Source organism: Simochromis diagramma, unplaced genomic scaffold (genome assembly GCF_900408965.1).
Source record: "Simochromis diagramma unplaced genomic scaffold, fSimDia1.1 OVJJ01000553.1, whole genome shotgun sequence".
NCBI classification, from domain to species: domain Eukaryota; kingdom Metazoa; phylum Chordata; class Actinopteri; order Cichliformes; family Cichlidae; genus Simochromis; species Simochromis diagramma.
The window spans coordinates 3,747,383-3,766,446 of NW_024387095.1; the positions used below are offsets into that span (position 1 = coordinate 3,747,383).

The window sequence follows — 19,064 nt, forward strand, 5'->3', positions numbered from 1 at the left end:
AATAGACGTTTGCTTTGATGAGGATTTTTTTCCTTTTAACAACCTTTACCGAGTCTCCCTTTAACTGCGTCTGACCGAACAGTGTCCTGTCTTGTTCACTAGACAGTGTGCCGCGATGTGTCACACAGGACAACAAATGCTGGGAGTGGCTGGAGAGTTTTGATCAGATGCCCTGCCTCTCTGGAGCACCCAGCAAAGGAGTTCTGTGTCTTATGACGCTCAGAATGATTTAATCCCTGCAGGAATGCATTTCTGGTTTCTCTTACCATTTCTGTAAACACCAAACTGTTCTGCCAACAAACAGACACTTACCATTGTCCTGCAGCAAAAGGCTAGAATCGAACAGTCGGGGAAGAAAAAATAACCTGATGGAAATCCAGCGTGAAACAAAGCAAACAGAGGTCTGCATCTGCCAGGCGGTTCTCACCGCAGCTTGCCCCTTTCTGGTTATCCTAGTTATTAGCCATAACAAACAATCAGCATACTGCCTCTGAAGAGAGGGAATTAACACTCACAGGGATGCTAAATGGATTCCATAGATAGTTTGACATGTGAGACTGTGAAGTACTTCAATCTCTTGAACAGCACGATCAGCAGTGAAACCTGTGCAAACAGCCAGTCGCATGCTTATTTGTTCAGCGTATTCAACAAACACTGAATCCCTCAGAATCCAGTTTTGACAGCAGCAGGCGAAACCTTTGTTTGGTTTTTAGTTATTAATAGTGTGTTGGTGTAAGGCTGTGCAGTAAATCACTATAGTAATATTGCTTCGTGTGTGTATGTACACAGTTCATACTACTAGCCAACAACAGTTGGAGGCTGATCCTTTGGTTTATTTGGGGAAGTCCCATCCATCTCTCCTCCCTTAGTGCTCTGTGGTTCATGCTTGGCAGTATAGAATAATATACTGTTATGTTAGGCGAGAACAGCAGTTAGCATTTGGGAAGTTGAAATGGTACTGCCAAAATCAATGCTACCCCTTAAAAACATACACATACAACGGCTCAGCCCCTACATGCCTTGGATTCATCTTTCCCCTTTCGTTGAGATTGAGCTCAAAAGGTCAGATCGCATAATAAGTTTGTAAGACGATATGTTTTCCGTTTATTGGAAAGGTTGTTTTCAAAGAAAATCTTAAGATGGGAACGACTGGGCCAGTGGACATCAAGGGGATTAGGCAGTATCTTTTGAGCCGGAGCAGCCACTTTTCAGTTTAGGGTCTTTGATTTCATTGGTAGTGTTGAGAGTGGGCTGAATGAAAGCAGCCTAAACATCAGTTGAACTATGGCCAGGTGAGGATCAATGTTTAAATCTTCGAAGCAAAACTGATGACAGACTCGTCTCTAGCCTTCACACCTCCTACAGGCCTGTGCTATTTAGCCACAAAGGTGCTTCCCCTATTGCCTCAGTTGGTTTCAGATGTGTCACGTGGTCATGGAGGTTTCTACCTTCACTCATCCCCATCGCCGCCCTCAAATTGCTATTTGTTATCCCAGATCACCATGGTAGCCAAGAATCTTGTTGACTGAGGTGCTTGCTTTGAGTGGCATAATTGCACCACAAGTCGAGGGCACTGCCACTGCTCTCCCAACCTTTGCCAAGGCCCATCAAGGCCCTGCAGCAGGACGAGCAAACCTCAAGATGTCAGTCTGCACTATTTTAATTTAGTCAAACTACTGGATGCCGCCATCTTTATTTTAGACCCTAGGTTCAACAGTGTGGAGGCGGTGCTCTTAGTGTTAAAACTCAAGGACAACATGTATCATAAACTCCTCTCTCACTTTCTCCTTTTCTTTCTCCACACGATTTTTCACACTCCATTCATTTAGTTGCATTACACCCAGTTTTAAAAAGAAATTGTGCCTTTTTTGCTCGTTGTCGTTGACTTCTCAATCCTCCAGCTCCATTCCCAAATCTTCTTGCACCACATTTCTTTCTCTCTGCACCCTCCCTGTCAGTTGAGTCAGCCCAGAACGAGGGCAGCAGTCTGTCAGGTGTGAATAGACGCTATGTTGGCGGAGCTGAGCTCATGACCTGTCTTGGATGTAATGCAAATATTCTCCCTCGGCTGAGGCTCCAGAGATCAGTCAGAATGTGAATTGTGCAATAATAGTGATGGCAGACACTGACAGGTCTTTGGTCTGGGTGGAATTTGGCCAACCCCCCCGACCCAGGGAAGATTCCTCCTGCGAAATCACTCAGTGCTCGTGCAAGTCAGGTATTTTGTTCATAACTCAGCAGAGATAAAGAAGATGGGTATGGAATGAGTAGGCATTCGTTTTGAAGTAAATACGGCTAGTGAGTTGATCTAAATCCGAAAATGTCTGGGAGTGGAGATAGATATTAAGGGTTACATTTTTCACTTGAAATCTACCAGAAATCCTTTGACTCCCCAAGGCCATTTCTCAAAGACGGAGTGGGATTATGGGATTTGCAGTTCTGGTTGAATTCCAAAACAGGTGTGTAAACCCTGTGTTGAGGTAACTGAAGAGTTTCTATGACAACGCTGTGGCAATCCGAATTAGGTTTCGGCTATCTTTTCTTTTTCCACCTCCGAAACGTGGCCAGTTCAGACAGGCTCATGACAGAAATGACTCGCCTGTCAAACACCTAGGAAAAAGCTGGAATGAGTTTGTGCTTTAACTTTTTAAGGGGGAAATAGTATTTTTTTTTAAATCATCTCTGTCTTTTATACACTGTTACTGCGGTGGATACTCTCATTAAACATGACAAAAGTGAGTTCAGCATGTGTACTAATTACTCTGAGCCAAGCGTGCAGGCTCCAGACTACGTTTCAGACAGTTTTTTTTCCAACAATCAGATCACTTCCTATGAACAAGCACTTGGCGACAGTGAGAAGGAAAAACTCCCTTTTGACAGGAAGAAACCTCCAGCAGAACCAGACTCATGGAGGTCTGGCCATCTGCCACAACCCGTTGTGGGTGAGGGGAGGAGACAGGACAAAAGACACATTGTAGAAGAGAGCCAGAGATTAATAATAACCATGTAATAAATGCAGAGTGGATTATAAACACAGAGTGAAAAGAGGTGGCTGAAGAAAAACACTCAGTGCATCATGGGAAGCCACCAGCAAGCCTAGGCCTATTAGAATGTAACTAATAGCTCTTTTCCACTAGTCCCTGCTCTTGTCGGCTCAGCTCGACTTGACTTGGTTTTTATGGCTTTCCATTAGGTGAAAGTACCTCGTTTAAGGCATATTTAAGCACCTACTTGGCCGGAGTTCCAAGCAATGTGGCATCAACTGATGAGTCATGAGAGCATCTCCCTTACGAAAAATCAAAACCGCAATTGTTGAAACCTGGCAATAAGGGAACTGACTAACAATGGAGTCTGACAAAAAGCCATTCACTGAGCATCTGTTATACCAACTGCTAGGCGTCCTCCATTATCCACGTATTTTGTGTGCGACTTTGGCCCATGTTGATATAATGAACCCACACACATTAGGGTGATTGTAATTGAAAACATCCAAAACAGAGTTCAGTGGAGCTGCATTAAGTCGAGCCCAGTAGGTACTAGTGGAAAAGTGCTATTAGAGAGGGTTCGGGGTCACAAGATCCAGTCCTAACTATACGCTTTATCAAAAAGGAAAGGTTTTTAACCCTAATCTTAAAGGGAGGGGAAGGGAGCTAAAACTGTATCTTTCAGACTAGAATGAGCCCAAAAGCTGAACTAAGATCCAGTGAATCCAGTGAGGTGAATAAGGATTATTTTGGACAGTGACTCATGCAGAGCTACTCTGGTAGAGTCAAAAATTACAAATGCAGAACTGGAAATGATCATTATAGGTCACCTTTAGAGAAATATGACCTATAAACAGTACTTCTTTTACAATGTGGTTCATTAAGAGTCTGGGTACCAAGCCATTCCACAGTTTTCATTAAGAAAATAGAGAACCCGATAACATCCTGTGAGTAATCTTGGAATATACTTAGAAGGTGATGAAAACATACACCAGGTCTGAAGGTGGAAGAGGAAACTTGGAATGAAGGAAGGAAGGAAGTAGGTGTTTTTTACCTGTGCAAATATCATCTTGATAAATGTTTGGCCTAATTCAGGACTTGAGTTTACTCAGCTTTTCAGTTTTTCCAGAGCTAATGTACCATTTTTTTGCCTTCCCACAACCACACAATGTGTCTTCAGAATAAATGTTACAGAGGAGAGATTTGAATAAATTACACTGTGGTTGATTTCCGAACAGTAAATGCACATAAATACGCTCTCAGACAGTAATATAAATGAGTGTGACTCAGACATTTTGAGGTCTGGGTGTGTAAGGTCTGGACCGTCACACACTGTGAGACTTCACAATTCACCTTTCTTTAGCAGCACAATTCTAACGACAGAATCCGTTGAGTAACCTAGGTCGAGCTAAAATTTCCTCAAACCCGCAGTCCACTCCCCGAGTTCCCCAGAACCAAGCCCCCAGCTGACAGCTCCTGCCCTATCCTGTCTGGGCCCACGTGGCCTGGCTCTGCATTGGAGACATCTCCATACATTTCTCCTCAGCCTCCTCCTCCTTTTCCTCCCCGTACTTGGTCCCAGCTGTGCCAGCGAAGCCTGTGTGTTACGTTTTTCCTGTTGCTTCTCTGGCCAAAAAATGAAAAAGAATAGTGGAAAAAAAGAAAAGCGCTTAAGTAAGACTGAGGCTGAGAGAGAGCGCGAGTGTCAGTTTCTGGCTCGGGTTTTGCTGTCTGCTCAGTTTTCACGGCCCGTGGTTTTATTAGACTTTCCGCCGGTCTAAGGTTAAACGGCCACCACTGCCCCCTTTGGGCTCAGAGCCTCCTGTTAGCCCCCCCAGTTCCCCCCTTGCTTGCCTCTACCCCTCCTCCTGGCTGCCCTGCAGTGCTGCTGCCAGTAAAGGAAACACATTAACACCCGGGCCAGTAACAGAGCAGGCTTTGTCCATGGCCAGGCAGGCCGGTCCATTAGGTCCATGCTCTGCTCCACACTGGACCAATTAGAGAAGGCAGGGAGCAGAGCCACTCCAAACAGAGGTGTGAGCTTTACAAGGAGACTACAGGTGTGCTCTGGGGGAAATAATAGACTTTATTACTGATTGGGGTACTGTGCTATACTGTATATCTCTGCCACCTTTTTAAGAGCCAGCTTGGCTCTGCAGAGTTTTGACAACCTGTGTTTAACCTGCAAACTTGAGTTTCCCTTGGATGTTGGATCAAATCAACCCCCTGCCTTCCAGTTCACTGCAGTTACCAGTCTGGGCTCTTGTTACAGTACATTCCCTTGCACATTGCCAGGTCCTAACATACACTATATAAAGGGCTTCAGCTAATGAAAATTCTTGATGTAGAAAATATCTTGCAATCTTTTGAAAGCTGTGTCCTGTCTATATCTGTGAAAATCTATCATATCATCTTTCAGCACCTTGACCAACCATGACACCTGCATTGTTATTTATTTATTTTTGTTTTTGTTTTTGCAGGCGTGTTGCCACTCTTTACATACCCGTGTCTTCATCACCTTATTAGATAGTTTCCTTTAATCCAACAGTCTTGTTGCCTCTGGTTCAGATCCAGAGCTCGTTTGAAGTAGGCCAAGTTTCTCTTAGAAGCGATGTTTGGTTTTGAAGGGCCCCGTTTAGCTTGTGGCACCATGTTAGCATTAGCAGCTTCCGACAGATGACTGGAGCTAAAGGCTGATGACATGTCTAGTCCAGCTGAAAGCAAAAGCTGAACCAGTGTTTTTTTTATATAGTGGACTTCACTTGTCCACCATATATACTTGTTGTTCTTTGTAGTTTTATCGATAGCTTGTGATCAGTTGTCCTCTGTATTAACCTTCTTGTCTTTAATCAAGGCATTTGATCTGTTAGTTGCCATGAAGGAATAAGTGAACGTGGAGGCAAAAGGGGCGAGCATAAGGATTAGAGTGAGTTTTACAAGGGCCAAATCGTGATGGCTAGACGACGGGTCAGAGCCCTGTTGCTTTATCATTGAGTAAAGCTAAAATAGGACAAAAATTAAAGTTTTCCAAAGCATTTTTTTACATAAGGGGAGAGAAACTGTTCCAAATCAAAGCAGCAGCACCTGTCTCTAAAATCGAACTAAGCCCATGAGTATGGGTTGTGTAAAACATACAGTGCAACTCATACAGCAACATTGTGTATAGGCTTTGTGGTTAATACATCCACGTGGCAGTGATGGGATAAAAACCTGTCTGGCTAATACAGATGAGAGCAAAGCTGACAATCATGAATATGTCAGTGGTAGATGAATAATTGTTGGTTAATATGATTACAGAGTTGGCGGGAGCGGCGGTATCTGCCAGAACAGATGACCTGCCAGCTTTGAGAATAGCCCCTGAGGCCAGGAGAGATGATCATGCAAAGACGGGACAGGCCTGACATCGAAGGGGGTTTCCACTGACAGTTTATGCATGCTCTGTGGACACATGCTATTTCAAAATCAACACACGCCATTTCAAAATCTGTGTGTCAATAATTTTGATTCATAGACTTGAGAACAATAGGTGGCTTTTAGCGTTGATCTCCGTTTTGTAGTGTGATCCAGAGGAAGCGGAGTGAATGTACAAATCCTCATTTGCACTTTATTAAACTCCAGCTCAACATGGCGGCTAAGCAGCACTGACACAGGGGGCCATGTGACCTGCTACCAGCACACAAGTATGCTGTATTTTCTTAAATAAGCGTGTCTAACCTTCCCTGGTCTGTTTCTGCTCAGGCCGCCCAGGGCTGTCGCTTTCCTATGAAATAATTACTACAAATTTTGTGCGTTCGCATGATTGGGTTCATGGGATTTTCCTGTGTCTAAATGGAGGCTCTGCTCCATGTCAGGGGAACAGTGATACAGTGTCGAGACAGAGCTGTGCTATTACAGCCAGGGACGGGCGCTGACCTAAAAGGCAACATTCATCTTAAGCATGATGAGTTCAAAAACAGCATGGAGGGGCTTTTAAGAGGGCTCCTAGGGGTCCACCAGGGTTGTGGGAGATTTATGTACAGCAGAAATGTTGAATGAGCTAAAAATAACCAACACTTTGATGCAAGTTTGAAGCTTTTCTTTGAAATTGTTTTCACAGATTCTACATATCTTCCATTTTAAAGATTAGATAGGAAAGACTAGCCAGAGTGAAACTCCTTAAGGGCTAATGTGCTGCTTCAACAAAGATGGTGGTATTATTAGACATGACACCCTAATATTTAGTGTTGATTTCTATTGATATAATACTGTATTTGGGTTGGAGGGCTGGCTCCCTGCAGCATCTTTTTCCCCACAGCGTGAGCAGAGAACATGACACCGGCCCACGGTGTCCCGCCAGAACACCCAAAAGTGCTTCTAACCATTCGAGCCGCACAGAAACAGTCATTAGAAGCTCATTTGTTTTGCCACAGATCATATCGCCATGTGTGTCAGCTCAGATGAGGAGCATCGCCAGGTGATCTGGCATATGAATCAGCTGTCAGTGTGGTGTTCCTTTACTGGACACTGCAACCAGCAGAGCCAGGGTGGTCCTGTTTGGTTGTCAATTTCTCTGGAACTTCCCTGTTGTGTGTGCGTGTGTGCGATTTGTCTTGAATTTCAGCCCAGATTTGTCACCAAAAGTGAATTCGCGAGAAAAATCAATGGAGGCTCTAATGGCTGTCATGTGAGTTGGTAAAGACCTGATTTGACTCTGGGTTACTTTTTAACTTTCTCTTTTTTTTCTTCTTGTTTTGGCTATAAGGGGTTTGGAAGAAAAGCGGAGGTTTGGAAGGCTGTTGCCGCGTGTGCTTTTGTGTGTGTGGGGTCGACTGTTTTGAAGAAGTTTGTCTAGGATCTCTAAATTTTATTTTCATTTAGGAGGCCCTGACTTCACTTATCTGCTCCATATTTTTTCTATTTGTATTTCTTTCTTTTCTATTTGTATTTTGTGTGCACTGGGCCAAACTGAACCTCTGTTACATTTATATCCTTTGCGGAGCATAATTGAATTCAAAAGATGCTAACAAAGCATTATTAACGTGTGTGTTTTAGGTGCAAACTTTGTGACGCGTAAGATCAGCCGTTCTGTGGCAAAGATTCACCTTGGCCAACTGGAATTCTTCAGCCTGGGCAACCTGGACTCCAAGAGGGACTGGGGCCATGCCAACGACTACGTGGAGGTAAAACAAACACCGCCATTACCACACACAAGCTTAGAGGAATATATACACACACACACAAACATACACGCACCATCACACGCATACTATCTCTGCCTCGGAGTTGAACCGGGTTCAGATGTGCACATAGTATTAACGGAGCATGTTTTCCCAGCTCATTCGAGGCCCCAATATGCAATCTGCATGAAGCCTCCTGTGATTGTCTGCCAAAAGAGAAACAGAGATAGAGAAAGAGAAGGGCAGCGGGAGGAGAGGGAGAGTGCCGCATGCTGTGAGGCCACAGAATGCACTCTGGTTTCCCACAACTCACCCATGTCCCAGATCCCTTCAGGCCCTCGTTTGCCATTCCCTGAACGCCTGCAAAAGAAAGAGAGATATTAAGGGAACGCTGCGTCCTGGGGACGATGACAGAAATACTGTGTTTGTGTTAATGTAACGGTGCCAGCAGCAAGCAGAGAAGGAGGGGTGGGGAGGTGAAACGAACAGTGGGGTCGCCACGTTGAGAAGGAGACGGAGCTGAAATTGTGTGTATGTGAGGTTTTTTTGTTTCTCTCCAGTACGTGTGTGTGTGTGTGTGTGTGTGTGTGTGTGTGTGTGTGTGTGTGTGTGTGTGTGTGTGTGTGTGTGTGTGTGTGAGGAAGCACACATTCCTGCGTGTGTGAAAGTGTGTGATAGGTTAAGGTTGAAGAACGTGTGTGTGTGTATGTTCAGATGAAAGACTCGACGGGTTGCCATGTCTGACAGCAGACCTCTTGCAGCAGGCTGTGTTATTATTAAGAGGTGATGGTGGTGGTGGTAGTGGGGGGTGCTCTTTGAGATGGGTGTGGAGGTGAGGAGGTTACAGCGGGGAACCTCAGTTTAACAGGAGAGCGCAGTGAGGGGGTCAAGGCATCAGAGCAGAGTGTTGCGGCTGTGGTTCGTGCTGTTAAGGCGGGGCAGGGAGCCCTCGGTGGCGTCAGCGAAGCATCAGTCACTGCGTGGTTACGGGAAGACTGCTCATCAGTCATGTCCAACGTAAGCACATTGTCATTTTTGGCTCCTGTCACAGGAAGTCTGACTTGGTTTGCGAATGATAAAATGGAAGCATATCTTGTTAGTTTTTCAAAAAGAAACTGTGATTGTATGCTGATGTCATGCACATGGTTCACAGTGGATGAAATAAAGGATGGTGCACCCAACTATCCAACGACCCCTTTGAGTGAGCACTTGGAGACAGTGGGAAGGAAAAACTCCCTTTTAACAAGAAGAACCAGACTGGAGGAGGGGCAGCTCCGTCACAGATTAATAATAACTCATTTTTTAATTAAAAGTGGTGTATAAAAAACAAACAAGAGGTGCCTGAAGAAGAAACACTCAGTGCATCATGGGAAGTCCCCAGCAAGCCTCGGACCATTGCAGCATTACTAAGAGAGGGTTCAGAGTCACCTGATCCAGCATGCGTGTTCCAGCTCTCATGTGAGAAAACAGTATCTGTGACTGACTGGCTTGAGACTTTTGATGAATTAGCAGTGTTAGCTATTGGAGTTTGAAGATCCTAGACATTAAAATTAGTCTGTTTTCCACTCTGTGGCAATTTAGAGTGAATTTCCAGAGTGCAGTGCAGGTTTTTTATTCCTTGATTGCGGCTGACGTGTAAAGTTTTCACGTATGACTGATCCCATTAATACTCTGATTTGTACAGTGCCAGATAATAATACTATATTATTACATGATCTCAGTTAATAAATATATAATATAATATAATATAATATAATGTAATATAATGCAATATGATATAATATAATATAATATATGAAACAAGGCTAACTTTTATTCTTGCGCTAGAAAAATGCTGGTTGTTAGGTCTCACTGAGCGCATTTCTTGATCTTGTTATGTTAGTCTGACTGACCATTTCTGTGCTTAATGCCAATACGTGCAGCCGTGTTTATGTGTGCATGCGCTTGCCTGTCCAGGGCACCCTGGCATGAGACGCTCCAGGTTTCCTGTGGGAACTGCCGACATTCCAGCTCTGGTGAATCAGGCACCTCCTCGCTCTGCTTCTCCTGTTTCGGAAAGGCGGATTTCGGGAAGCCAAACAGAAGCTGGAGGTGCTGAGGGGAACTGAGGTGGAGGCGAAGAAGGGAAAGGGTGAGGGGGATGAGATTTGAAAGAAGAGGTGAAACAGACGCGTGTTTGTGGGACGTTTGTGCATTAAGCGAACCATCCCTTCTGCTGAAAGTTCACCCCACCCAGAAGACCATCAAAGGCTGCGACTGTCACCACACCGCCTCCCCCTCCGTCTGCCTCCCTCGATTTTACTTTGAAATATCCATCCAGTCAGCATCAGCACTATGTTACCATGGCAAAGCCAAACAACTGGCAACCTGTAAACAGAACCATGTGTGTCTGCTTTAGGCTGACAACTGCTTTTCCTCCTGGACTCTCTTTCCCTCTCTTCACCCCACCCAGGACAGGGAAATTGCTTGTAATTGGCTGTGGATGGATTGCGGGTGGCAGGAGGGGTGTGCTGTGTGTCTGCTCTAACGACGTCTGAAGGCGTGCAGCTGGCTGGGCATCGTCTCAGCCTGGTATCGGGTGTCCATCCCAGGCAGGCAGACAGACAGGCCTAGAACTTCCCAGCTACCCTCACTGGAGGCCTTTATTATCATTAAAGTATTAAGAAGCTTCAGCATAAAATCGACAGATAAAATAATTTAAATCCTCTTGATCTCATTTTCATGAAAGAGGTTAAGCTTTGGACTTTTTCACTTTTGTGACTGTGTTTGAAACATTTGGCTGGCCTTTTTTTTTCTCTTTTTCTTTCTTTCTCTTTTTTTTTTTTTGATTGCGGTTCTCTGCGATTTGGCGATGCAGAACAAATTTCTGACTCTGAGCCTGCCCGAGTGAAAAGCAAACCCACAGCAATCAGTCACTGCGCTATCTGAGAAGATAAAGATGTAATAGTCAGCCACCTTTCGCCAGGACTGCCCTCCTCCCTACTCTCCCCCTCTCCTCTCACCCTATGCCGACATCCTGAGTAGGCTCATGGTGGGTACAGCTGTTTGGAGCCCCTACCACCTCCTCACCCCCTCTGTCACCCTCCCCTTCTGGCTGCAGAGAGCCATTTCCGGTGTGGAGAAGCAGGCAGGAGTGGGAGCAGGAGTCAGCCTAGTGGTTTTGGCCTTTTCTCCCCCTCGGGCTCCATCCTGCTTCAGTTTCTCGCTGTCTTTTTGTCCGTTTCCTCTCCCTCTTGTGTTTTATTCTTTATGTCCTTCCTACCTCTTAACCTTTTATTATTTCATCTTTGTACTGTCACAACTCCACCAAACTCTTGCTCCCTCTTGGTGAGCAGCTACCACCCAGTTACTAGATATTTCCCTCTGACATCTAATAAGCAGCTCCTATTTTTCTCCTGCCTTGAGCTGGCTTTCCTCTTCTCCCTGCTGTATGTCTCGGCCTACAAACTGTTGCCAGATGAGATGTGGTTGACCCGATGGCACACCCCGCTTTCCCGCTCTTGTCTTCTTTGAGTATTTATTTTCAAAATATAATTACTTGTGAAACTCCCGTCGTTGGAAGGCATTTCATCGCTGTCCTAAATGTGTGTGGTTGCACCTGTATGGCAGTAGCTCTCTGATTCCTGGCATTGTGTGAAGGCAGCAGGGTGGCAGGACAGCCTCGAGGGTGTCATTTTTCACCTCGTTTATTTTTCTTATCCGTTTTTTTTTTCTGCTGCAGCTGCCTCTCCGTGCAATAATGGTTACAGATGAGGCTAATTAACCAATCACAAAGCAGATCAGGGCCAATCAAAGATGATTGATGAGAGCAGCAGGCCATCCATCACATGTTTTTGGCCTGGAAGGTGACAGTGAGGGCAGGCTAGGAGTGTTCGTACAGTAAGACAGACATTTACATCAACATTTTGAACTTTTAGTTATCCGGAGTGACTCAGTACCTCGTCATCATCTGTTTTGTCAAGACCGTAGGCTTGATGTAAACGTGGATGTCTGGCTCTGAGCATGGAAGAAAGTGGGGAAAGAAACAACTTTGCATTTAAATGCATGGGTGCTGGATAAAGAAACAGCAGATATAACAGTGACATATTCAGCAGCCACTCTTCTTCAAACTTCTGACTAATACAGCATAACTATGATAAATGATTCAATTCAATTTAATTTAAATAGCACCAAATCACATAAAACCATCACCTTAAGGCACTTTATACTGACTGAAAGACCCTACAACAATGCAGAAAAAACAAAGAACACCCCAACAATCAGATGACCCCCTACGAGCAAGCACTTGGCAACAGTGGGAAGGAAAAACTCTCTTTTAAGAGGAAGAAACCTCCAACAGAATCAGGCTCAGGGAGGGGCGGCCATCTACTGCAACTTGTTGGAGGTGAAGGGAGGAAGATGGAAGAAAGACATGCTGTGGAAGAGACCCAGAGATGATAACTAATGATTAAACACAAAGTGAAGAGTGAAGAAACACTATCAAAGCCCACGGCAGCCTAGGCCTATTAGGGAAACCTGACCCTAAGCTTTATCAAAAAGGAAAGATTTAGGCCTAATCTTAATGTAGAGACATTGTTCAGTGGAAGAGGGGCCCAAAGGCTCTGTCTCCCATTCTAATTTTAAATATCCTAAGAACCACAAGTAGCCCAGCAGTCTGCGAGTGAAGTCTCTCAGCTGTGATTTGCCATCAATCATGTGGAAATATGAAACGGTGCACACGACATTTTTCTGTATCCACAACACTTCACTTTTTAAGAGCATAAAGAATTGATGTTTAAGTACATGTAGGATTCAGTAATTCATTTCAGCACACATACCCAAAAGTCTAAATGTTGTCCTATGCATCAGAACGGCACACAGTGACAGGACAAGATGTTTATTTCTGGTGGTGTTGACCTATGATGATTTGGCAAAGAATGTTTTCACATGTCTACATGCAGTCCCGTGAAAGTACCAAGTACTCCTTTACTATTTCCACAGGAATTAAGAGGATAAGCAGCAATCGGATGCTTCTAATCAAATGAACTTGAATAACTGATGATCAGCAAGTTCGAACACTTCTGTAAAAGCAGATGTTTTGACAGTTTGCTGGTTTGGAGCATTCCTGCGAGCGGATGTGCCAGCAAATTCAACCCAACGTCAGACTGTGCAATGTTCAGTGAAACTTTAAAAACCCAGAGAGCCGTGCATAAATGAACACCCGCAGAGCACAGCGGTTATTCAGAGAGCTGATAAATGTCTTTGCCTGCTCAAAACACACACAACATAGCTAGAGTAATAAAGACCCACAATGGGAGCTAATAAGGGAGAGGAGAAGGAGCATTAGATTTCACCACCAAGACCTTCTGACTACAACAGCAGCTTCCTGAAACCTCTACGCCTACTTGTTGAAAACACCCACCTACTCATGCCTAAGTGCAGAGCAATACAGTGAGAAAGAGACTTTGACTGAAGCTACTGTCCCACACAGCGGCTGTGCACACACTGATGTACATGTGATTGTGTATGTGCACGCTCTCTTGTGTTCATTGCAGGTGAAATGTGAACCGCAGCTTTAGTAGTAGCTCAGTAAACAGGAGTTTGCCCCCCTCTGGGGAAAAGCAGTGAAACCTCACCAATCCTCCAGCCACCTCTCCATGCATGAATGCATACATACACACACTAACCCATGGGGCTTATTTCACCTACAAGTACATTCACACAGCATGATGACTGAAACAAATACAGCTCTTTATCCCTTATAAAGGACTGGTGAGGATATGTGAGCCCCAGGTTGCCCCCAAAGAGCCTTTAAAATCTTTTTTTTTTGGGGGGGGATAATGGGCCTAACTCCAGACTTTCTATCTAGGGAGGCTCTTGAGGGTAAATGTTTTTATTTCATTGCAGTTTAAATACTCATCTTGTCGGAGTTGTAGTTTTATATATGCACCCTAAAGTTACCTGAAATAACACCAACCTTTCTAGTTCAGTTCGCCTAAAAGAAATCCTCTAGCAACAAGTCAATTTTGTATGAAAAAAAAAGAACAACAGCGCGTGCACGCACTTGCTCCTGTGCTGTCGCTGAACCATGCTGCACAAAGAAGTTACTTATCACTTGCTCTGCCTACTATGAGGCATGAGAGAACATCCAGTAAACAGCGATGTTCATCTTTCTGTTCATCTTGCTTAAACTGTGCATTTCAGATTATTTTGATCGCAAACAAAATATTCCCCGTGCTGTTTACCAGTTTATGTTATTATGACTGTTGATGAGTTTTGACAAATGTGGCCATGTGAAAAAGAAAGTTTCCACAGGACTGTACTATATGCAGGCCTGTAAAACACCCTTACTGCCTCCACAGGAATTAAGAGGTCTCAGCAAATTCATCCCAAGATCAGATGTTGCAGTGCTTAGAGAAACTGCAAAAACCCAAGAGCCACATGTCTCACACTACAGACTTCATTTAACACGTTCAATGTTAAAGTTCTTGACAGAAAAATTGGAAAAAGACTGAACCTATATGGCATGTTTGGAAAAGTCGCCAGGAGAAAGCTTCTTCTCCTTAAAAGAACATAACCACATGGTTTAAGTTTTCAAAGATGCGTCTGAACAAACCACAAGACTTTTGAAACAATGTTAGACAAGATCAAAACGGAGACGTTTGGTCGTAATACATGCTGCCATGTTTGGTGAAAACCAACACAGCATACCAGCACGGTGGTAGAAGGCTTGTGATTTTGGTTTGTTTTGCTCGTGTGTATCCCACAGTATGCTAGTCAAACATGAGTTCATTAGTCCAATAGCTAAAGCTAGGTCAAAATTAGGTTATTTAACAGGACAATGATCCTAAGCATAATAAGAACCATGAATGGTTGAAAAAGGATCAAAGAGTTGCAAAAAAATCTAGAAGTCTAGACCTCAGTCTTTGAACACTAATAGACCTTTAACAGGCATTTGCTCATGCAACCTCAATGAAGTTGTAAAGAAGAGTGGGGGCAAAAGTCTTCTACAAGACTGAGCCACTGATAAAGTCATAGAGAAAACAATTACTTCAGGTTTTTGGTGCGTAAAGTGGTTCTACAAACCACTGGATCTCGCGGTGTACATAGTTCTTTAGAGGACTGAGTCCTTTAAATATGTAGAAGAAGCCAAAATGACATCAAAAATTCAAAATGTTGAAATTCCTCTTAGACTGAGAGAAACTTAGAGTTCCAAGGAGATTTTTGTGTGTACCAGATATCATACATGTATGATATGTCTAGGGGTCGTATGGAGCCATTTTCCACTATCCGTGTGGAAAACAGCTTTTGACGTATTCATTTTAAGCTGGTTTAAAGCCCCAAAAGCAGTTTATTTGTGTGAACAATAAGAGAAAGAGCAGTTTCATAGCACGTTCACACCTTTCAGTGCTTGCACCCTAATCTGAGAAAAAGAAAGCTGCAAAAAAAAAGCAGTTCAGAATAAAAACTATTGGGTCATAATATCTTTGTTTTCTTACTGATGACGTGCTGTTTTAACATGTATGCTTTGAAATTTTACTGCGACACAAATTTCACGTTTGCCAATATAATTACCATAAGTTGCAAATATTTTTTCTATTGTTTTTTTTGACCATCATACCTAAACTTACTTGGACATACTCAGGTAGGAAGACGAGAGCTGGCTCTGCATAATCACCGAGTGAAACGGTGTAGGAGTTGAGCTTTGATAGAAATAATGAATTGGGTGAGATTCTTGAGACAGATGTCCAGGGAGGCACTCTTGCCCCATCTGTCCAGATCCTAAATCACTGAACATGTTTACTGTGGCATTGCACCAGAGGGACAGAGAGAGCGAGGGGCAGTGGGAGTCTTAGAAAGGCGAAATGTTGAATACGTTCACAGCACAGATAATTCAGCGGGATGATTCATTGAGGAAAGATTGGGTAAAATCTACTCCCCCTGATGCTCTAACAATAGAAGAACAGATAACAGATCCATGATAGAAGTGAGGAGACCTTGTTAGGGTCGCTTTCAGTGCGTGAAGGTTGTATGTGTTTCTACATGTGATATGTATTTCAGCTGGGAACACTGCCACGAAACCCCAGTAAGTGTCCTTGTTTTTAGGGAGATTTTCGGGGTTTTCAGAGAAAGACTTCCTTTTCTTGCCCGTTCTCCTGTAGTGTTCACTTCTTTTTGGCCTGTTCTGCTCGTTGTAAAAAAGTCAGACCTTGGAAGTGAATATAAAGCAGGTAATCAGTTTGACTGTTAGATTTATGCAGGTAAAGAGTAATAAATAATGACTGCACTTTTAGAAGTTATATTACATGTACCTGGAAGTAAAGTGCTTTGTGTCATTAAAATAAAAAGAAACAAAGCTATGAAAATGTTAGGTAAATGAGGCCAAACCTTAAAATCACGTTTTATACATAAAGAAAACGTACCAGCCTTTTTAACTTCAAAAGGCAAACCTGCTGCCTTCCATGTTTAACAGCTAAAGAGGCCATACTCTGTGTTCAGACAGTAAGGAGAGGGTGATGGGATGATATCATTTTTCCTCAATGAACCATAGAACAGAAAAATTGACTCTAATCAACTCAAATTTGACTCTAATCAACTCAAATTTGACTCTAATCAACTCAAAAGTTGTTAAAGTGAGTAGTTTTGCAAAGTTTTGTTGTGCCGTTTTCATCAAAACCCACAAACTCCATCTTCTGACATGCAGAAACAAGATGAACCATCTGACTGATTTGCTGAAAAGGAAATGTATGTGGAAAATAAAGCAGCACATAGACTTGCATAGTGAAATCTCTTCAGTCACATCAGTTTTAACTGTAACTTTTGGACCAACATAGATTGGAAACACTTGAGCTGGAAAAATAAATGGAAATATGAACAATTACAAGACGGTGCAAACTTGATCTAGTAAAGGCTGATAGGATGAAAAGCTCCAGGACAGCTGCTGCAGTGTGTGGTTAGATGTGCTATGTTTTTTGATGTGCAGTTGCTCTGTGTTTGGGTCCTTAAATATCGTTAAACTCCTCAGATCTTGTGTCTCGAACTAAATTAGCTTTGTTTTTCTTGCTTATTAGTCAGCGTTTCTGATCTTTTTGGGCTTACCATCTCTTAAAAATAAGGCGAAAAGCACTCATTATCCCCTGCTGTGGGAGTAGGCAATGAAAATAATTAACTCTGACACAAGTAACGACTTTATTTTCCTGTTTCAAGGCCGTTTCACTCAATAAAAGTCGGGAAATGTAGAGTCTACAGGAATACAGTACCAAAACCATCTACCATCACCATCTTTGGAAGAACAGCTTTTGGAAGTTGTAATGTTAGATTTACTGAGGTGTTTTTTGCAGTATTGATTGTTAGAGCAAATCACTTTTACATCAAAGGTAAATGATACACTTACAGTAGGACTGCCAACACTTTTTTTCCCTGACTGGAGGATTCAAAAACAGCCAGTTGTTGTTGAGTTTGCCTTTTTAGAAGAAACCACTGCCTGTCCAGCTGGATGGCGGGAAGACTCTGGTATGAAGACTGTCTTGCTGTAGGTCATTTTTAAAATAGAGAAGAAATGTTTCAGGAAACTTTTTGGACAAGAAAGAATCTTTGCTTACCAGCATGGAACATGCACTTGTGTTTTTGTAGCCTGGACCTTAGGAATAAGTCTTTGTAATAAGAAGAAAAGAGAAATGGCTGTACTGTTACTGCTGAGCTCCAGCGGTACTTCAGAAAAGTCTCATGTCTGTGTGCGCAGGCCGCAGCAGCTGGCCATCTCTCTCAGACTGACAGGCCTAAGCTCACCCCTGCTGGGCTGAGGATGAAAGCAGATGCTCTCCTCCTTCCTTTCCCGCTCTGTTTTTCTCTCCTTTCTCTTTGCGGCCTTGTGTAACCAAAATCCTCAGCTTTCATACGGAGCCTGCAGGATAGTTTGCACCCTGGAGTCCTGCAGAAAGCAGAGACACACAATACACCAAGTGACTGACATATTTGATGCTTTACTTTGAAAAATCTAAGCAGATTTTTCTGCGATTGCAAAGTAAGCCAAACTGCTGATATGGATCCGTGTTTATTGCTGTCTTAACACAACGCCATTGTGTGAGAACCCAAGTGCATACCAGTAGAAATGAGCACAAATTATCATGTGAAGAAAGAAAAGAAGCGATAAACGGCATAGTTTGCCTAAACATTCAGCGACAGTGTTCAGTATTTGTTTTCCATAGTCTGCACTTAAAAATCGCAGTCAGCTTTTCAGTTTTCAGTAGATGGATTTTGATACAACCACTGATTATTGATGCGAACATGCTACACAACTTAATATACCAAGAAATTAAAGTAGATCAGATTAAAAATGGAAAACAAAGGCCGCAGAGTGTGCTTCTTTCAGTGTGTCCTCACCTGTTTGTTCTAAGGGTCAGCGCAAGATTTCAGCAGGTTTGGTTGAAGACAAATTTGTGGGTGAGGTGGCACCTAAACACATGCAAAAGAGAAATATACCCCCCACCTTGAAAGCAGGGAGCAGGACAGGAAATAACGGATGGGCTGACGTCTCTAGAGGGGGGTTGCCGGTGGTCATGCAGGGCACCCCGCTGGGGATTTAACAGATCAGCACAGGAGGGAGGGAGTCAGCTGGTGATGACGAGAAAGAGTGTGTGAGAGAAGGCTGAAGCCTAATGACTCTTTTCTACTAGCAGCTACTCAGCTTGGCTGACTCTGCTCAAATTTGGTGGTTTCCCATTACAACTAACTACGAGCTCAGTGTGGGTGGAGTCATTTTAATCCATGACGTCGTTTGTATGTGACACAAACAAAACAATGGAGGATGTCTGCACCTCGTCGGTGGACCATGGTGTTGGTTTGTGTGTAACTATTTCCCTTGTTGCCGTGTTTTAATAAATGGAGGGTTTGTTTTAAGTGAAGGCATTGTGCTCGTGACTATTCCAGTGACATCACTCCCTGG

General features: G+C 43.5%; 1 protein-coding gene across 1 annotated transcript in view; it reads left to right on the forward strand.

The window, feature by feature from the left end:
* Positions 1-19,064, forward strand: part of gmds (GDP-mannose 4,6-dehydratase) — a 185,248-nt gene that overhangs the window by 69,966 nt on the left and 96,218 nt on the right. Inside the window, exon 7 of the mRNA XM_040046261.1 lies at positions 8,016-8,143. Coding sequence (XP_039902195.1) covers positions 8,016-8,143 — 128 coding nt within the window. The remainder of the gene's footprint in view (positions 1-8,015; positions 8,144-19,064) is intronic.